We start from the raw sequence: 17,024 nt of genomic DNA on the forward strand, positions 1-17,024 counted from the left end.
AGAAGAAAAAAACCAAACAGGGAGAGAAGATACATTAAACAGGAAAAATGTCATTTAGGTTTTTCAGGATACTGATTATGGAAGTGTTTTAAAAGTTTAGAGGCTTTAACATAGCGATAGTGAATCCACTCATTCTGAGCTGATGGGAAATCTTTCCATGCCATTAAGTAATGAAGGGTCCCCCTATGCTTATGGAAATCTAGGGTTGCTTGGGTTTCAAAATGCTGCTCTCCCTCAATCATCAGTGGCATAAGTTTGGGGGTAGTGAATTGAGCTAAGTCCTTGGTCAGTACCAAGCAGGTAAAGGAAAGCTCTCCAAAACTTAGAGGTGAATTACACCCCTCTATCTGAAATGACACATTGGAGTGCTTCATGTAGCCTCTAGACATGGTGCAAAAATAGTTTGCCCAAATCTTCTGACAGGGGACAAAATGCACCTGCTTAGAAAATAAATCAGTTATCATCAATATAACTGTATTTCCTGAACACTAGTACCCCTTTATACAGGTGCTCGTGTAGAACCTCATTTATAAACTACATAAATACTGCCAGGGTGCCCTGGAAGCCAAAAGGGAGGACTCTAAACTGGAAATATCCCAAAGGACAGTTGAATGCAGTTTTTCACTCATCCTCCTCCCCAATTCTCACATGACGGTAGGCTGCTCACAGGTCCAGATTAGTGAATATTTTGCCTTTGACCAAATGGGCTAGCATGTCCTTCATCAGGGACAGGGGATAGTTATTTTCCATAGAAATAGTATTTAGCCCTCTATAATCCATCCATAGAAGAAGCATCCCATCCTTCTTTTCACAAAACAGGACAGGGCTGCTACTCATGATCAGACTGGTTGAATCTGCAGGCCTGATTTTTGTCAATGAACACCCACAGTTCATCTAACTCTCTCGAAATCATTGAATATAGCTTCAACTTAGACAATTTAGCCCCGAGTAGGATCTCTATGGCAAAGTCGTTTCGTTGGTAGGTGAGGGAGTTGTTTGTCTGAACATTTTTTTGCTGAACATCCTTGTAAGGTCGTCATTCAGCTCATCTTTGAAATAGCTAATGAGGATGTCCTCTAGCCAGTCACTGAGTTGGCATGCCAGGCCACGGAATTCCTCGGTGTACTCTGTACCACCCGCAGCCTTGATGCAGTTTTGATGTGGTCCCTCGCTTTGTGGTCAGCTGGGGGGGTATTTGAAACGCAATCAAAGTTTCTCAGCTCCAGTGCTTTTGCATTGTGGAGTGTCACTATCCAGTGGACTGCGACCCCTTCCAGTGCCAGGATTAATTTCTCATCTTGAGAATGCCCTTAGTAGGGATCTCCAGCCCATATTCTTGCATATACATCAGAACGTGGGCCAGGAAGAACCCCAGTTGTTGGGAGTTCCCATTCAATTTCACACCAATGGGTGAGGTATTCCAGCTCTTTGCTGTCAGTTGGCCAGCTCCTGCTGGGCAACAGCCCTGGCAGCCTTCCTTGGCACTGCAGTTATGGCAGCTGGGGTTGCTGAAACCCGTGCCATGGTGTCTAGTACTGACGCTCGTCCCCCATCTTCCTTCTCTTGGGTCTGCTGGGCCTCACTGGTGGCAGCTGTGGCATGTGGCTTCTGTGCCTTCAGGGTTTGGAAGGCATGCATCATGAACCATATGGCTTCTTCATCAGTATGTTGGCATGACCAGATTTTTCACCTTCCTCCTCCTCGCCTTCAAGCTCTTCCAGCTCCGGTTGTCCTTCTTGCCATCAGCCGTCTCGGGTGATGGTCACCCCTCTGGTTCTTCCTTCCCAGTCTTCCTTCTTTCTAACACCAATGGACTACCTGTGTCTTGATGAATCTCCCAGGCTCCTGACCTCCTCCATCCACTCAAAAATGTCCACCCCGGGGGGAGGCCTAGACAATGCTTCCCCACAGCACTCAATTTCTTCCTGGTCACTGCCTTGGGCAGACATGGTGTGAACAATCCCGATGATAGGACAGTGTGCCTTTCTGGGTTGACCGACTTTGCAGTTTTTGCCTATTGTAAGGACCTGCCCCAACTGGTCCCTCATGAAAGCAAGATTCTTGACTGCATTGAGTTGAATCAAAAGAACTTTTACTGAGAGAATGTTTTTGCAGCAAAGTAAAGCAAAATATGAGAAAGCCACATAAAATACAAAGCAATGTTTCCGTTTCCCCAAACCCAATCCCAATCCCAATCCCCTTGACCAGTCCACCAGCAGCCAATGTGATGCTGCAAGGTTGTTTTGAGAACACTGAGATGCTAGGCAGATAACAGTTAACTCTTAGGGCATGACAGTTTTGAATCCAGGCTGGAACCAGCTGTGTGGGAGTTTTGCTCTGTCTCTGAAGACAATCCCCCTCCCTAATTCCCAAACAATTACAGCAAAAACATGCGAAAAATGCCAGCAGCCAACCTCCCCCCACCAAACAGAATGGCAGGTCAGGATGTGGACCTGACAAATCTAAGCACAGAAAATGAATTGCTACCTTTTTTAGATTACTAATACAATTTCTGAAAATGTATTATGTACCTCACATCCATAGATTGAACTTCATCTGTTGACTCATCCAAGCTGTGAGATTTTCCATCCATTGCATCTAGTTGAATAAGGCCCATAAGTGGCTTAAGACCATTAGAAAATACTTCAGGAGGAAAAGATTCAGACATAGCACATTTAACACCTTTTGGATTTTTGCAATTCATTACTCCATTAATTTCTGCAAAAAGAATCACATTAGAAAATGTGATTTTAAAAACTTCCCACAAGAAGTTTCCAACTCTCACAAATCCATCAGGTTTACTCACATTATTCCATAGAATACCATAGTATTCCTGAATTGGCTAGACAAAATTCAAAGCAGAAATGTAAAAGGAACTAAAATAGGCAAGCCTGAAAAATTAAATATATGTCACTAAAGAACTGAATAGATAATACATTTAACATAAGACATCTGATATTATTCCCAGTAAAATTTGAAAGTAAAAGCAGCAGCTCCTTTTCTGAATGTTATTTCTCCATTTTTCTTTTTTACAGTTAATCCTCATCTGTCTTCCCCTTCACAAAAGGAGAATCTAATAGCAGAAATTTAGCCACTAAGAGAAGATGGATTGGAAAGAAGAAATTGCTGGAGAAAGACAAGCCATTAATTTTAAGTATGCATGCTCCTGGATTAAAAGCCTTCCAATTTTTCAAAAAGTATTCTCACATGAAAATCTGTGCTCATATAATACATTAAATACATAAGGACAGGCTTTAAGTTACTGGAGTCCCATATCATCAGCATGTGTTCAATATATCTCTCTTAAAAACTGAATTTATTGCAAGAGGTTTAATTTTCAGGTGGCTAAAATGTGAATTGGTCCACCCACTAATTTCAGTTGGTAGGCTTTATGCAAATCATACATACATTTTTCTACATAAGAGAAATCCCCACTGAATATATAGATAAAAATTACATCAAACAGGCAATAATTCTTCCAACTCAATCTTCCCCCATCTGGAGATTCTTGAGAGGTGTAGACTTTAAACCCATATTACCAGCAATTACAATATTGATTGGGTAATTCTGGAAGACAGAGTTTACATGACTTGAAGGCAGCCAGGTTGAGAAAAGGTGTTCCAAACCAACTCTCAAGTCTCTACTAGAACACAGGCTATACTTATTAAAAGCAGGAATTGCTTTTAATTATCATAAGAAATTACCATAAGTAGCAGGAATTACTACATTCCTAGCATTCAAACATCTCCACCCAGGGTAAATATCTTCCACCGGCTGTAGAAGAATACAATCACCTGTTTTTCTACAGGGAGTGAGAGTATCCTCCATTAGTATGTTCAAAAGCAGTATACCTAACTTCTAAACTGAGACTGCTTGTTTGGGTACTCATTCTGAATACAGCTTTGAGAAAAGCAAGGCAGTATGAAATATCTCATGATCTCAGCCAAGAATGAGAGACCTTTCTACAACTTCATACATCTCTGAGGGACCTGGGCAGTTAAAAATGTGAAAATAAATAAATAAATAAATAAATAAAAATTTTCTCTTGGACACAGTGCAAATATAGTGCAAATATATGAAATAGCTGCTTCAGCTTAGGGGAAGAGCTATAAAACAGTGCTATAACTATCTCAGGAAAGGCACTTTGTTGCAAAACTGGAGGAGTTTTTAAGGGCTGTGGTAAATGACATCAATGCAACTAATGAACAAACAAAAAGGACAAAGAAGAAAAAGCATGTAAATACCATCTAAAAGAAGTATCTTAGTTCTGTTTGCCCTTATGTTAGAATAACTAGGCAGAATCCTATATGCCTGTAGAGCAAATTGAACATTTAGTCTGATAACTGCTACTACAAGAAGAAAATCTGTCATCACAGAAATGTTAGATAAATATTTATAAATTATAGAGAGCTGGGTCTTCCTGGCATTCCAGGGGTTCCTTAAGTCAAGAAAGTTTGTAATGCCAATAAAAAGTAAACACTGCTTTACTAGGCTATGCAACATTTTGGATTCAAAAGAAAAAAGGTTCTTTAGAGAGTGAATGGATATGCACATAGCACCTGTTGACAGTTCCTAAACAAAAAAATACCGTTTATTTGGATCAGATACAGTTGCAAAGAACAGTCACACAGTTCTGGAAGAAGGCACTGTTTCTTTCAGTTGTGAGAAAATAACATTTTGCTCCTCAAATCCAAAGCACTGCACAGTCTTAAACTATGTTTTAATAGCTGAGCCGAGTCTTTAGTCTTTAGAACTATAAAGGCTATAAAATTATCTAGCCAGCAGGCAAGTCCTTGAACTCTTCATAAAGCCATTATGTAAGATGTATTTATAAATACTGTTGCTAACAATATTTTCTTTTACTGACCTCTCAGATCTGTTTTAGGCCACTCACAGTTTGAGAGAAAGAGGAAGCTCTCTCAATAGAAGAAATAGTTCTAATGGTGTTACACAAAAGAAGGCAAGGAAAGTCTTGGCTAGGACAAAATAGAAAATTGCCAGACAACTGGGGCCAGGGGCAGTGAGTCTTAAGCTTCCGCAAAATAAAAAATACTAGGATTCCTCACTGTAGAACATCCCTAGTTCTAGTCCTGAGGGAGGAATAGAAAAGTTAACTTTCAAGCAGGTCAAGCACTGTAAATTGTGCTAATCTTACTCTTGGCTTTTGTGATAATACTGCATGACAAGCGAGGTTGCAGATAATATGAGAAAAAAATTGTCTTAGGTTGGACCTGATTTTGAGTTCTTTCCTTTTTCCTCATTGCAAAAAAGGGAAGGGCCTTTTTTCTAACTCTGTACGTGTGTGTATGTGTTTATGTGTAAGATTTAGCCCTAGGTCTAGCTACTCCTGGTACTTACTGCTAACCTAGCATATCTAGTAAGAAAACTAATGCTTCTCTGTAATTACCATCACTGCCTCAGCTTCTATAATCTTTTATTCCTGCATGAGGTAGATAAGGACTTGCTTGGAATGGAAATCCTGCTACACTCAAAGACAATTAACAAATTAATTAAATCCAGAGAGTTGCGATCATTCCAGATAAGATACATGCCTACTAATATTACTTAAATAACAATGTGCAGACAGAGTCCTGACTCACTATAAGGAGAAGCAGGGCTGATCAAGAATATCTTCCTGATTTAATCAAACTAAACCAGGAAGAGAGCTACTCTCTGGGTATATCTTTTAGGAAACAAATGATTATTAGCCAGAGCAGGTAGAAAACAACAAGTTGATTAGTATAGGTAAGCACTGTTTCTTGTGTTCCAAATTTTTGCAAAGCATAACTCCTTTGCTTGCCAGATGCCCCAAATGTCTCAGGGACTAACCAGTAATACAATTGGTTACTGTTTCTTGCTTAGATTGAAAATACTGCAACTATAGCATCCACTGCCTAAATAATTTCACTCTTCATTTGTATTAGTGTGTGTCAGTGTTGGGTTTTCTGGGAGTGGGGTTTCTGGGATTGGTTGCTGGGAGGCTCCGCCCACCTGCCCATCATCATGGACGCTCTGCACATGTATAGAAGGTTCTGTGCATGCAAGAAGCGCCCTGTGCACATGCTCACTGTTCCGAACCGGTAGTGAAGGTAAGTGGAACCCACTACTGGTGTATGTGTGTATACATATATAGATATATATGTATATATATATATACACACACACACACACACTTAATACAAATAAAGACTGAAGTTATTTATACACACACACTCGTTCACATCAGAGAAGTAACAGTTCTCCTTGGTGTTGCAAAAAAAGGAAAAAAGAATAAGGCTGAATGTTTGCTTAATAAAATTACATCATGCACTACCAAATCCCAAATAATAAGACAAATTCAAAAACGAAGGGTAGACATAGTGAAAAATAACACAAACAGCAAAACACATATGGGAAAGCTACAGAGTAAGGTTCTAGAATAATATCCTAAAATATTCAGCTTTGTGAATATACAATCAGAAAGGATAACAACCAATACTTTTCATGAAGATATGGATTTTGAGTGATTATTAGCATGCAGGTGTGACTGAAATTACACATTTTACCTGCTTGTCTAAGGGCAAGTGGGTTGGGATATTGATCCACATTCAAGGTTCTTGGCTCATCTGATTTTGTGTCTTCTTTCTGTTATCATCAAACACATTACATACAATTACGTTACATACAATGCACAGATGCGTTAGATATAAGTCCTTTTCAAATTAAATACGTGGCAGAGTTCAACAGGGTTTAAATATTATCTGTATTTAAATAAATCTCTGCTTTAATCAGATAATTTTAAATTTTCAGGATTATAATTCCATGCAGAAAGGCTGGCTGTGTTGACTGGAATTAAAGGTTGTTTTATCACTATTATATATTTAAAGCAAAGATTAATAAGAGGTGATATGAGAAGTAGTCAATAGCTTTCAATTTTATTATTTTGCATTGACTCTACATAACACTGAAAAGATCTTCAAATTAAATCAGTTGTATTGAAGGAAAGTAGCATACCTTGAACAAATAAGAATTCGCCACAACTCTTCCCCAATCTGACTGATTTGGAAGGGAAAAACAACAAGGGAAGAATTTTGCTTTTCCTCCCATTATCATCTGTCATCTTAAAACAATTCTTCAGTTTGTTTTCCCATTTATAAAGAAGAAAGTTACTCCATATATTAAACGTTATAGCTCTAAAACGGTTTAAAGACTTTGTTTCACCTCTGTCCTTTACACAGTGAATACATACAACAGAGACAACAAGGGAGAAGATTAAGTTATCTAATTATTCTGTTAAATTAAAGTTGGGGGATAATATGAGGATTTCTGAATGAACCAGTTTACAACATTCTGTATTTTCTGTTAAAAGAACTTTTTTCTAATACCTTGATTTCTGCTATTTCATTTTTTCTTGTCCTTTTCATTATTTCATCTATTCGCTGAAATGAAATAAAAAAAAGTTTGTTTTCCTCATTTAACAACTAAATTAAAGAAGTATATAATGTGGGAGAAAAATTCACTTCCCAGAAAGCTTTGAATCAATGTATAGGATTCTACAAACATGTAAACAGATCATAAAGCCATTGCTATTTGTTTGCTTTATATTCTTGGCATCTCTTCCAAAAAGCCCTCATTGTTATTGGCATCTATAGCATATCTTCTTTTAGTTCTAATTTGGTGGAAGTACTGTAAAGATTTGGAAATGTTACATTAAAATGTCCACCTCTCCCCAGGCAACATAGGGCTTATCTATGGTATATAACAGTAATAAAATGATCAATCAGTATTAGTACCCTTCTATTACCAAAAAATTATGTAAGATGCAGAATATAACACAATTGTTAATAGTTCTAATAAACTTGAAAAAATTAATTCTGAACAGTTTGTAATTTAGTTATTGCATTTCATACTGAGAGTGTAATTAAATCATGTATTTTTTGTAGCTGACGGCTCCTTTCTTACAGCAGCCTTTACATAATCATAGAACAATGTAAAATAACAATTCAACAAGATTTGATTTGAATACATTGTTACCTTCTTTCGTTCTTGTCTTTCTTGTTCTATCTGCTGCATTATTTGTTCCTTTTCTAAACGTAAATGTTCAGCTGCCTCTCGTGCTTTAGCTTCTGCTGCTTCTTTCTAATTAAATACAAGCCAACATATTGCTATTATTATTAAAGATTTAATTTTCAATTCACTTCACAGTCTGGAATTGGTAAAGATAATGCTATTAAGATAATGTCTGAGTAACAGTATATAAGCAGTTCTGAGTAAGGTGGTTTTTTTGCAAAGACAAAATATTCAGGTCTGATAAATTCAACTTTTTCATGTATCTAGGGAACCCTTTGGGTATTGCTCCAAGTAATACCCTTTGGGTATTACTATTGGTACAACCATTGATTTCTTCCTCCACAATCACTCAACTTCAATTTGCAGATTGCGGTATTTCATTATTTTTTTCTAGTTGTTTCTCTTCAATTTGTGCATCACCTGGTATTACAATATCAATGAATGGATGTGGCCACACGAGAGGTGGCAAGCATGCAGGGGATGATGGTGTCCAGCAGCAGCTGCAGCCCGCCGGCCCCTTGGTGCAGCACAAATACTGTTAATTCTGAGCATGAAGAGAAAGCTTCTTGATTCCTGTGCTTGTCTTTTCACTAAGTGTGTGTGTGTGTGTGTGTGTGTGTGTGTGTGTGTGTGTGTGTGGTGGGGAGCAGAGCTCTTCCTGAGTCTTTCACTGGCTGAGTTGTCTGCGTATTTGCTGACAACCTTCAAATTGCACTCTTCTCCCTCGGGAAGAGCTCTGCTCCCCACCACACCCACCCACACAGACGTTTATATTTAGTGAAAAGACATGCACAGGAATCAAGAAGCTTTCTCTCTCTTGTCTCCCACCCCCCACACTATGCCGCTATGTGCTGATCACAAGCCTTTTCTCCCTCCTCCCTTCTGCAAAGGAGACACAACACACACTACACATTCAACCGACAGATCAAACCATTATTCTCTCTTCTGAAGGAACCCCTTAAACAAAACAGAGTGAGCACTAGGACGGATTATTCCTATCTGCCCCCTCACCTGACACCCCAAATCTTTATTTTGGCACCCCTTTTATTCCCCTCCTTGGCTTTCCTGGGGAAGTGTCAAGAATTCCCTGACTCCAGCTCATCAGTGGTGGGGCAGGACGCCGCAAATTGCTCACCCCCCCCACCCTGGCTTATCAATATATGGACTGTGGACTGCCCTCATTTCTCAGCCACTTCCTGACCCATTCCACTCCAGATGCCCGTAAAAAAATTGGGGGACAAAAGCAGAGTCTGGGCAGTGAAAGGGGGCCAGAAGGCAAAGGCACCATCCTCCTTTGCTCATTTTTTTGTTGCTCTTTCACTTGAACAAACACTTTTCATCCAGATGAAAAAATGATGGCAACTCAAAGTTTCATGTGCTTGCAAAAGGGACAGTTTGAAAGGAAGTGATTAGGTCCATTTCAAAGCATCCCCTTTGCAAGCAGACAAAGCTCCCTCTGGGCAAAATGTATGCAGCAGAGTCAGGTGGAGGCAGAGGCAATCCCATCATACCACTCACTCCTTCCCACTGTCTCTTGGCTTGCCTACAGCTGTGCTAAACATGGGGTGTTGGGTAAAGTGACCAGATTTCAGCCATGGCAAAGCGGGACACCATTGACCGGGGGGGGGGGGGGGCTGCGCATGCGTGCTGAGTCTTGCCACCTGCCTGAAGGAGGAGGAACAGCTGCTGCTTCTCTGCTCTTCCAGGCAGGCTCGGCTCTCCTCTCTGCTCTTCTCTTCCTCTTGGGTGAAGTCAAGCGGCGTCTTTCCTCCTTCGCGCGCCCCCTTCTCCGCCAGTCCCCCTTCTCCGCCTCCTCCTCTTGCATTGCCGCCTCCCATTTTCAGAATGGGAGTGAAACAAAACAAAAATTGGGACTTTTTGGAATTGCAGCGGGACGCGGGACAAATTATTAAAAAGCGGGTGGTGGGATTGTCCCACCAAAAGCGGGACGTCTGGTTACTATAGTGTTGGGGTTGCCTGCCTCCGCCATCCCTCATGCCTCTGCCTGCTGTCAGTGTCAACTCTCAAGTGAACCTGGCTGAAGCCATCTTGTGCTGCCTCACAGTTGTCATGAAGCCTGAGAGAAGAACGGGAGGGGGGAAGTAGATAGCCCAGTTTACAGTCAAAATAAAAAGTTTTCCTGTAACCAAGGTCATCGTAATAGGTGGCTGGTGAAGGAGGAGAGGAGCCTGCCAGCTATATTCATTGGACAATGTGACTGATGACACTGGGGAAGGGGAAGTTTTACTCTTTTAATTAGGTGAAAACCACTGGAACTTTCAGAGTTGGTTTTCACTGGCTGTGCTGATATGATATATCCAATAAACATGTCCTTTGAGAAATCTACTTGCTTCGGATTTCTGATTTCAATGGGTGCATTACTTGGAACACTGACATTAAACCAACTTTCCTAACTTTTACCTCCAACTAGAGCCACTTTCCGGGGTCCTGAGCCCTGGCTGCTCACTCGATCTCTTGAGGGGACTAGAAAAGACTCAGGGGAGACCGCAGATATGGAGAAGCAGAGGGAAGAAGCTGGCTCCCACGCAGGCTCTGCAGACCATGGTGACGCTGACAGAGCAGAGGTGACAGCCACCAGGGACTTGTACCAGGCCGAGGAGGACCTCAGACACCAGGGCTCCGTTCAGAGGCTTGGGATGGAATTCCCACTGACTGTTGTGACCCAGGCCCAAGTAGGTAGTAGGAAACTCAGTCAGTGAAAAAATAAACAAACTTTATTCGAACAGCTGAGAATTAATTTATTCCCAGCGTCGTTCAACTAAATTAAAGCAAATTCCCCCCAACACAAATTCCTTAGTCCTATCGCAAACCTTGGTCCAATTAGGCAAACTGCCAAAGGCCTTTCTTTGCGAACATTCAGAAGTCACAGATACAAAAATAAATCCAAGAAGACGAAACTACCAACACTGTTTTCCGGCAAAGCCCAAACACCATTGCTGGTCTGTTTTAAGCCTTATAGGAGGGGCCAATCATCTCTTGGCCCAACTCCCGAGTCGTCCTCTTTGCTTGAGCTGCTCTTGCCTTCTGGCAGCGCTTCTCATGCATGCATTAGGAACAGGCTCCTCCTGTCCCTCTGCCTGACTACTATCAGTCTCTTGAGGCTCTGGAGTCTGCACCTCACTCCCTGATGGCTCTGGCCCCACCTCAGCCTCATCACTGTCTGACTCCGTTGTCAGCTCTGCAGGCTGCTGCCGAACCACAACACTGACATCTACATGGGAGTTGGCTGCTTTTGCCCCGCGCTGGAGAGAGGGAAGGCCTCTTGAGCTGGACAAATCTGTAGAATGGAGATATGTGACAGCTCACCCAGGGCCAGCAGTGGAGACCCTGCAGGAGAGGTTCAACTGAATGAGCATCAAGGGGATGGTGCAAGTGGGTGGGCTAAAATGGCCCGGTGGGTTCCTGAGCAGACCTGTCCTGACTTTCCCACCCTGCCACGATCCAGCTCAAGTGGCAGTGAATCAGCTGGCTAGCTCTCCTCCTCCGCAGTCAGTTCGGTCGATCCCAGGCCCACAGCGGAGCCCACTACACCGCCATCAGGTAGCAAACCCACTCAGCCATGTGCCCAACCCTCCAGGATGGCAAGCCACTCCCCTGGGCATACTATCCTGGGGCCAGCTGGGCTCCCAACAACTGGCCTCTGGCTTGGGTTCTGCCACAATGTCCTTCTCCTCCTCCTCCTCAACCAGCCACACCTCCCACTATGGAAGTCACCTTCAACAGGGACCCAGAGAAACTGGTGTTCTTTATGAACCAAGTGTGGTCTTACCTAGATGACCACATGGTGGACTACCCGAGTGACCGGGCGATGGTCTGTGCTGTGAACTTTGAGGGAGAGGCAGCTGAATGGGTGACCCAGCTCCATGACGAGGACGCACCAGAGCTAGGAAACATCAACACCTTTCTTCAAGAGCTGAGGTCTAGGTTTGAGGACAACTATCAGTAAGCTGAAGCCGAAATCCACGAACTAAAACAGAGGGGTTGACCCGCCAAATAATATGTCAGAGAGCTCCAACAAGTGGTTCAGAGACTGTGGCAGTGGCTGGGGAGGATATTGGTCTATTTCTTTAAAGAGAGCCTGAAATGTGAGCTGCTGAATGTCTGCATTTACTGAGGAGTCTCTGATCAGATCCACAAGTGGTACCACATGGCAGTAGCAGTGGACATCGAGCTCAAACAAAGCAAGTGGCACAGAGCCATGGAGCCAAAGCCAAAGCCCCAACTGAAGAAACAAAAACTGGGGAGACAATCAATCCCCGGTCAAGCCGCAGACTCCTCCAGCGGATCTTCGGGACCACTCATCAAATGCTTTTGCTGCGGCCAGCAAAGCTACCGGGCTGCTGAGTGCCTCACTCCCGCTCCCCAACCCGGGACGAAGCCGCCAGAACCTGCCAAGGTGAACAAGCCCCCCCAATAAGCCAAAAGAGAGGGGGAAGTTCACCCATCAGGCCATCCAGGTCTCTCCTTCTATAAGTGAAGGGGAGAGAACTCCAGCTAGGGATATCCGGCAGCCGGTGCCCTACGACAGCAATGATGAGGGCAAGGACGACCCAATGGTAAGTGAAGCCATCCATCCCTTTGCCACCCCATCAAAAATCATAGCACTGAAACCCAGAGCCTGGGGGATGTAGAGGCCATAATAGACTTGGTGTGTACCTGTTGCCTAATCAACTTGCAGACTGTCATGAAGCTAAGAATAAGGGTGAGGACCCTGACCCAACCAATAAGATTCAAGCAAATTGATGGATTGTTGATACCACGCTCCTCACTGAGCCGGTGAGGCTAGAGATATTTTATAATTTCCTTTTTGTTCTACCGGATACAAACTGTTTTCCATCAGATGATTGAATACTGAATTTGCCAGTATTCTTATAAAAAGTTTGAACGTTGTTGGCAGACAAGTAATTGGGTGGTAGTTGCTTGGTTCTGTGCTCTTTTCTGGACCTTTCATTATCAAATATGTCTGACCAGCTATTAATCATTCTTTGCTTGTTGCATTTTGAAGCATTTCATCAAATTGAATGGCCGTGCGGTGATGGAGGCTGGCCAGATGTTTTAGCAGTATCCATGCAGTTTGTCCAGGCCAGGTGCACCCCAATTCTTGACCTTCTTTACTTGTTTTGCAACCATATCACTAGTTATTACAATATTCTCCATTTTGTTTCATGTTGCTTGTTTTTTAATATCTTTGATCAGGAGCAGTTTTATTGTGTTCCACTGGGTTTTCCCACAGTTCTTTCCAAAACTTCAAAGTTTTTTCTTTACATGGGTGAACATTAGTTTGGAATCAATTTTCATCAAGTGACCTGTAGAAGAGGTGTTGGTTTCTTCTGAACTGGACATTTTCACAATATTGTTTTATTCGTTGTTTGTATCTTTTGATTTTCTTTGCTGTTGCTATTACATGCTGTTTTAGTTCTTCCATTATTTCTGCTATTGTTTTTTTCTCCAAGTTATGTTTTTTGTATAAACTATTTTTCAGTTTTTCATTCTTTAAGATCATTCCATGTCAAGTGGTCTGGGGGGTCCCTGCTCGACCATCACAGATTTTGATGAAATTTTGTGTGAACATGTACATATGTTCCCAATGAACACTAGTAAAGTGTTACATGTGCCGATGCAATACTTGCGGAGATATGGTCATTTGTTTGACCCCATATTGCAACCTTTTATAATATGACTCTGAGGTTCCAGCAACTTTGAGACATAATACCTCCAGCAATAGTCAGAATATTCAGATCTAATAAATTTAAAATTTCCATGCATCTAGGCAACTCTTTGGCTATTGCTCCAAGGACTCCTATTACTGTTGGTACAACAATTGATTTCTTCCTCCACAATCGCTCAACTTCAATTTTGAAAATTGCAGTACTTCATTATTTTTTCTGATTGTTTCTCTTCAATCATCTGGTATTACAATATCAATGAACCAGCCTTTTCTTTTCCACAATAGGGATGTCAGGCATGTTGTGGGCCAGATGTCTGTCTGTTTGGATTTGAAAGTCCTCTAAGATATTGGCCTGTTCCTTCTCAAGAACGCTGTCAATTTGGTCTTCCCAAATTGACTGCTTCGAACACCCAGTTCTGGCAAAACTTCCAATGTATGATTTTGGCAACTCGATCGTGACATAGATAATCAGTTTGTGAGATTTTGCTGCACTGCCACTGCTAAAACAATCCACTGTTTCATCTTTCTCATTGCATAAGCAACATTTGCTGTTGTTACTGACATGTTGAATTTTTGCTGTCATGGAATTGGTCTTCAGGGCTTGTTTTTGGCAGCCAAAATGAAGCCTTCAGTTTTTTTCTTCAGCACTCCTGATCTCAACCATCTCCACATTAGCTTTGTATTTACCTTTCTTTCAATGCCCTTCAGGTATTGACTGTGCATAAGCTTCTTTTTCCACTTAAAAACTTGCCATTGTTTCCTTTCTATATTCTGCTTTCAATCTTGTAGTTTTCAAAAGGTTTCTCTTGTTCACCTCCTTCACCAAAGGCTCTTTTGCTTTTTTAATGTAGGTATTTAAGTCATGTTTTTCCTCTTCCCTGGTTTGTTTCACCTGTAAGAGTCCTCTGCCACCCCGAGATCAAGGCAAATATAATAAATATATATCACTTTTTGGATGCAGAGCATGGTACATTGTTATTAGTTTTGTCTTTCAATCCAAATTATCAAGTTCTAGCTGAGTCCAATCAATTATTCCAGCTAAGTGTCATATTACAGGCATTGCCCAGGTGTTAATTAGCTTTATGATATTTCCTCCACTTAGGTTTCATCTCAAGGTTTTCCGGACTCATTTTATGTATTTTGTTGAAGTAGCTTCCTTTATTTAGTTGTGCAACAGGTCAGAGGCTTCCAAAACTCCTAAGAACTTTTACGTTTCTTCTGGTGTTACTGCTTTTATCAACTCTTTATTATCAAGTTCAAATCCATCATCTTTAACAAGTTTTTCTTCCTTAACAGCAATTGTTACACATTTGTTAATGCCAAATTGCATTTCAATGTCTCTGCTAAACTCCTCAGTGATTTTCAGCAGTGAGCTCAATTCAGCATTTGTTTTTCCAAACAGTTTTAAATCATCCATGAAGAGCAAATGGGAATTTTCTAACCCTTTTTACAGCTAATTCATAGCCACAAGTTTTATTTATTTATTTATTTATTTATTTTGTCACAACATCATACAAAAAGATTATATAGTATATACACATATAAACATATATAGGAAGAAGAAAAGAAAAACAATAGGACAGGAACGGTAGGCACGTTTGTGCGCTTATGCACGCCCCTTATGGTCCTCTTAGGAATGGGGTGAGGTCAATAGTAGAAAGTTTTTGGTTAAAGCTTTTAGGATTATGGGAAGAGACCACAGAGTCAGGTAAAGTATTCCAAGCACTGATGATTCTGTTGCAGAAGTCATATTTTCTGCAATCTAGATTAAAGCGGTTTACATTAAGTTTAAATCTATTGGTTGCCCTTGTATTATTGCAATTAAAGCTGAAGTAGTCTTTGACAGGAAGGACATTACAATAGATGATTCTGTGAGTTAAACTTAGGTCTTGTCGAAGGCGACGGAGTTCCAAGTTTTCTAAGCCTAGGATTTCAAGTCTGGTGGGATAAGGTATTTTGTTGTTTTCAGAGGAATGGAGAACTCTTCTTGTAAAATATTTCTGGACACGCTCAATTGTATTGATGTCAGAGATGTGGTGAGGGTTCCAAACAGGTGAGCTGTATTCTAGAATTGGTCTAGCAAATGTTTTATATGCTCTGGTTAGTAGTGTGGTGTTTTGGAAAAGAAGCTACAAAATTAGGTTTACAACTCTTAGAGCTTTTTTTGCTATGTAGTTGCAGTGGGCTTTGGCACTTAGATCATTTGACATGAAAACTCCAAGGTCTTTAACGGGATGGGGGTCGTCTGTAAGGTAATGTCCATCTAGTATGTACTTAGTTTTAGAGTTCTTTTTTCCTATATGTAAGACTGAGCATTTGCTGGTTGAAATTTGGAGCTGCCAATTTTAGACCAAGCGGTTAGATGGTCAAGGTCGCTTTTGAATGATAGAAGTGTTGTCTGTGGTGTTAAATAGTTTGACATCGTCAGCAAAGAGAACACAATTACTTGAGATATGGTCACAAAGATCATTAATGTATAGAATAAAGAGTGTTGGTCCAAGGACGCTGCCTTGAGGAACGCCACTCTTGACAGGAACAGGATTTGATAAAGCATTGCCAATTTTGACCACTTGTTGTCTGTTAGACAGAAAAGCAGATATCCATTTGTGGAGGGGTCCTGAGATGCCATAGGATGTTAGTTTAAGGAGAAGTTTATCGTGTACTACTGAGTCAAAAGCTTTGCAGAAGTCTATGTAGATTGCATCTATTGATTTGCCTTGATCTAGATTTGAAGTCCATATGTTTTTGCAGTGGAGAAGTTGTAAGTTACATGATAACTTTTTCCTGAAACCAAATTGTTTGTTGGAGAGTAGGTTGTTAGTTTCTAAGTGTGAGGTAATGGATTGATTGATGATAGATTCCATGACTTTGCAGGTGACGCAGCAAAGGGAGATCGGTCTGTAGTTTTCGACTAAGCTGGGGTCTCCTTTTTTGAAGATGGGGATGACTGTGGCTAGTGACCAAAGTTTGGGAAGAGAACTGGTAGTGAAAGCTTTATCAAAGATAATACTTAGGGGTTCAGCTATATTAATGGAAAGTTTTTTTAAGAAATATGCACATAGACCATCAGGTCCAATAGAAAGCGATGGTTTTAAGTTGTGAAGAGCTTTACCAACGTTGTCTTCTGTGAAATCTATATGAGTTAAATCATCATAGTCATTGCTGGTTCGTTTGTGGAATGTTGGATATGTGTTATCGGAGTTAACAAAAACTGAGCCAAAGAAAATGTTGAAGAGGTTTGCTTTGACTGTTTCGTCATTGCATTCTTTGTTGTTAGAATCTTTTA

The 17,024-nt window shown here is 41.1% G+C and overlaps 2 protein-coding genes across 11 annotated transcripts in view; one reads left to right on the forward strand and one right to left on the reverse strand.

The window, feature by feature from the left end:
- The window catches only part of PHEX (phosphate regulating endopeptidase X-linked), a 739,707-nt gene that overhangs the window by 373,480 nt on the left and 349,203 nt on the right, over nucleotides 1–17,024 (forward strand). The gene's annotated exons all lie outside the window — the stretch shown is intronic.
- The window catches only part of MAP7D2 (MAP7 domain containing 2), a 153,907-nt gene that overhangs the window by 3,415 nt on the left and 133,468 nt on the right, over nucleotides 1–17,024 (reverse strand). For 9 of the 10 annotated variants that reach the window (XM_058186698.1, XM_058186697.1, XM_058186696.1 and 6 more), the window contains 4 exons: nucleotides 8,014–8,118; nucleotides 7,365–7,418; nucleotides 6,546–6,624; nucleotides 2,532–2,718 (listed from right to left, as the gene is read on the reverse strand). In XM_058186698.1, the coding sequence (XP_058042681.1) occupies nucleotides 2,532–2,718; nucleotides 6,546–6,624; nucleotides 7,365–7,418; nucleotides 8,014–8,118 (425 nt within the window). The remainder of the gene's footprint in view (nucleotides 1–2,531; nucleotides 2,719–6,545; nucleotides 6,625–7,364; nucleotides 7,419–8,013; nucleotides 8,119–17,024) is intronic. The other variant, XM_058186694.1, reaches the window with a different exon arrangement.

This window comes from Ahaetulla prasina, chromosome 5 (assembly GCF_028640845.1).
Source record: "Ahaetulla prasina isolate Xishuangbanna chromosome 5, ASM2864084v1, whole genome shotgun sequence".
Taxonomy (NCBI): Eukaryota; Metazoa; Chordata; class Lepidosauria; order Squamata; family Colubridae; genus Ahaetulla; species Ahaetulla prasina.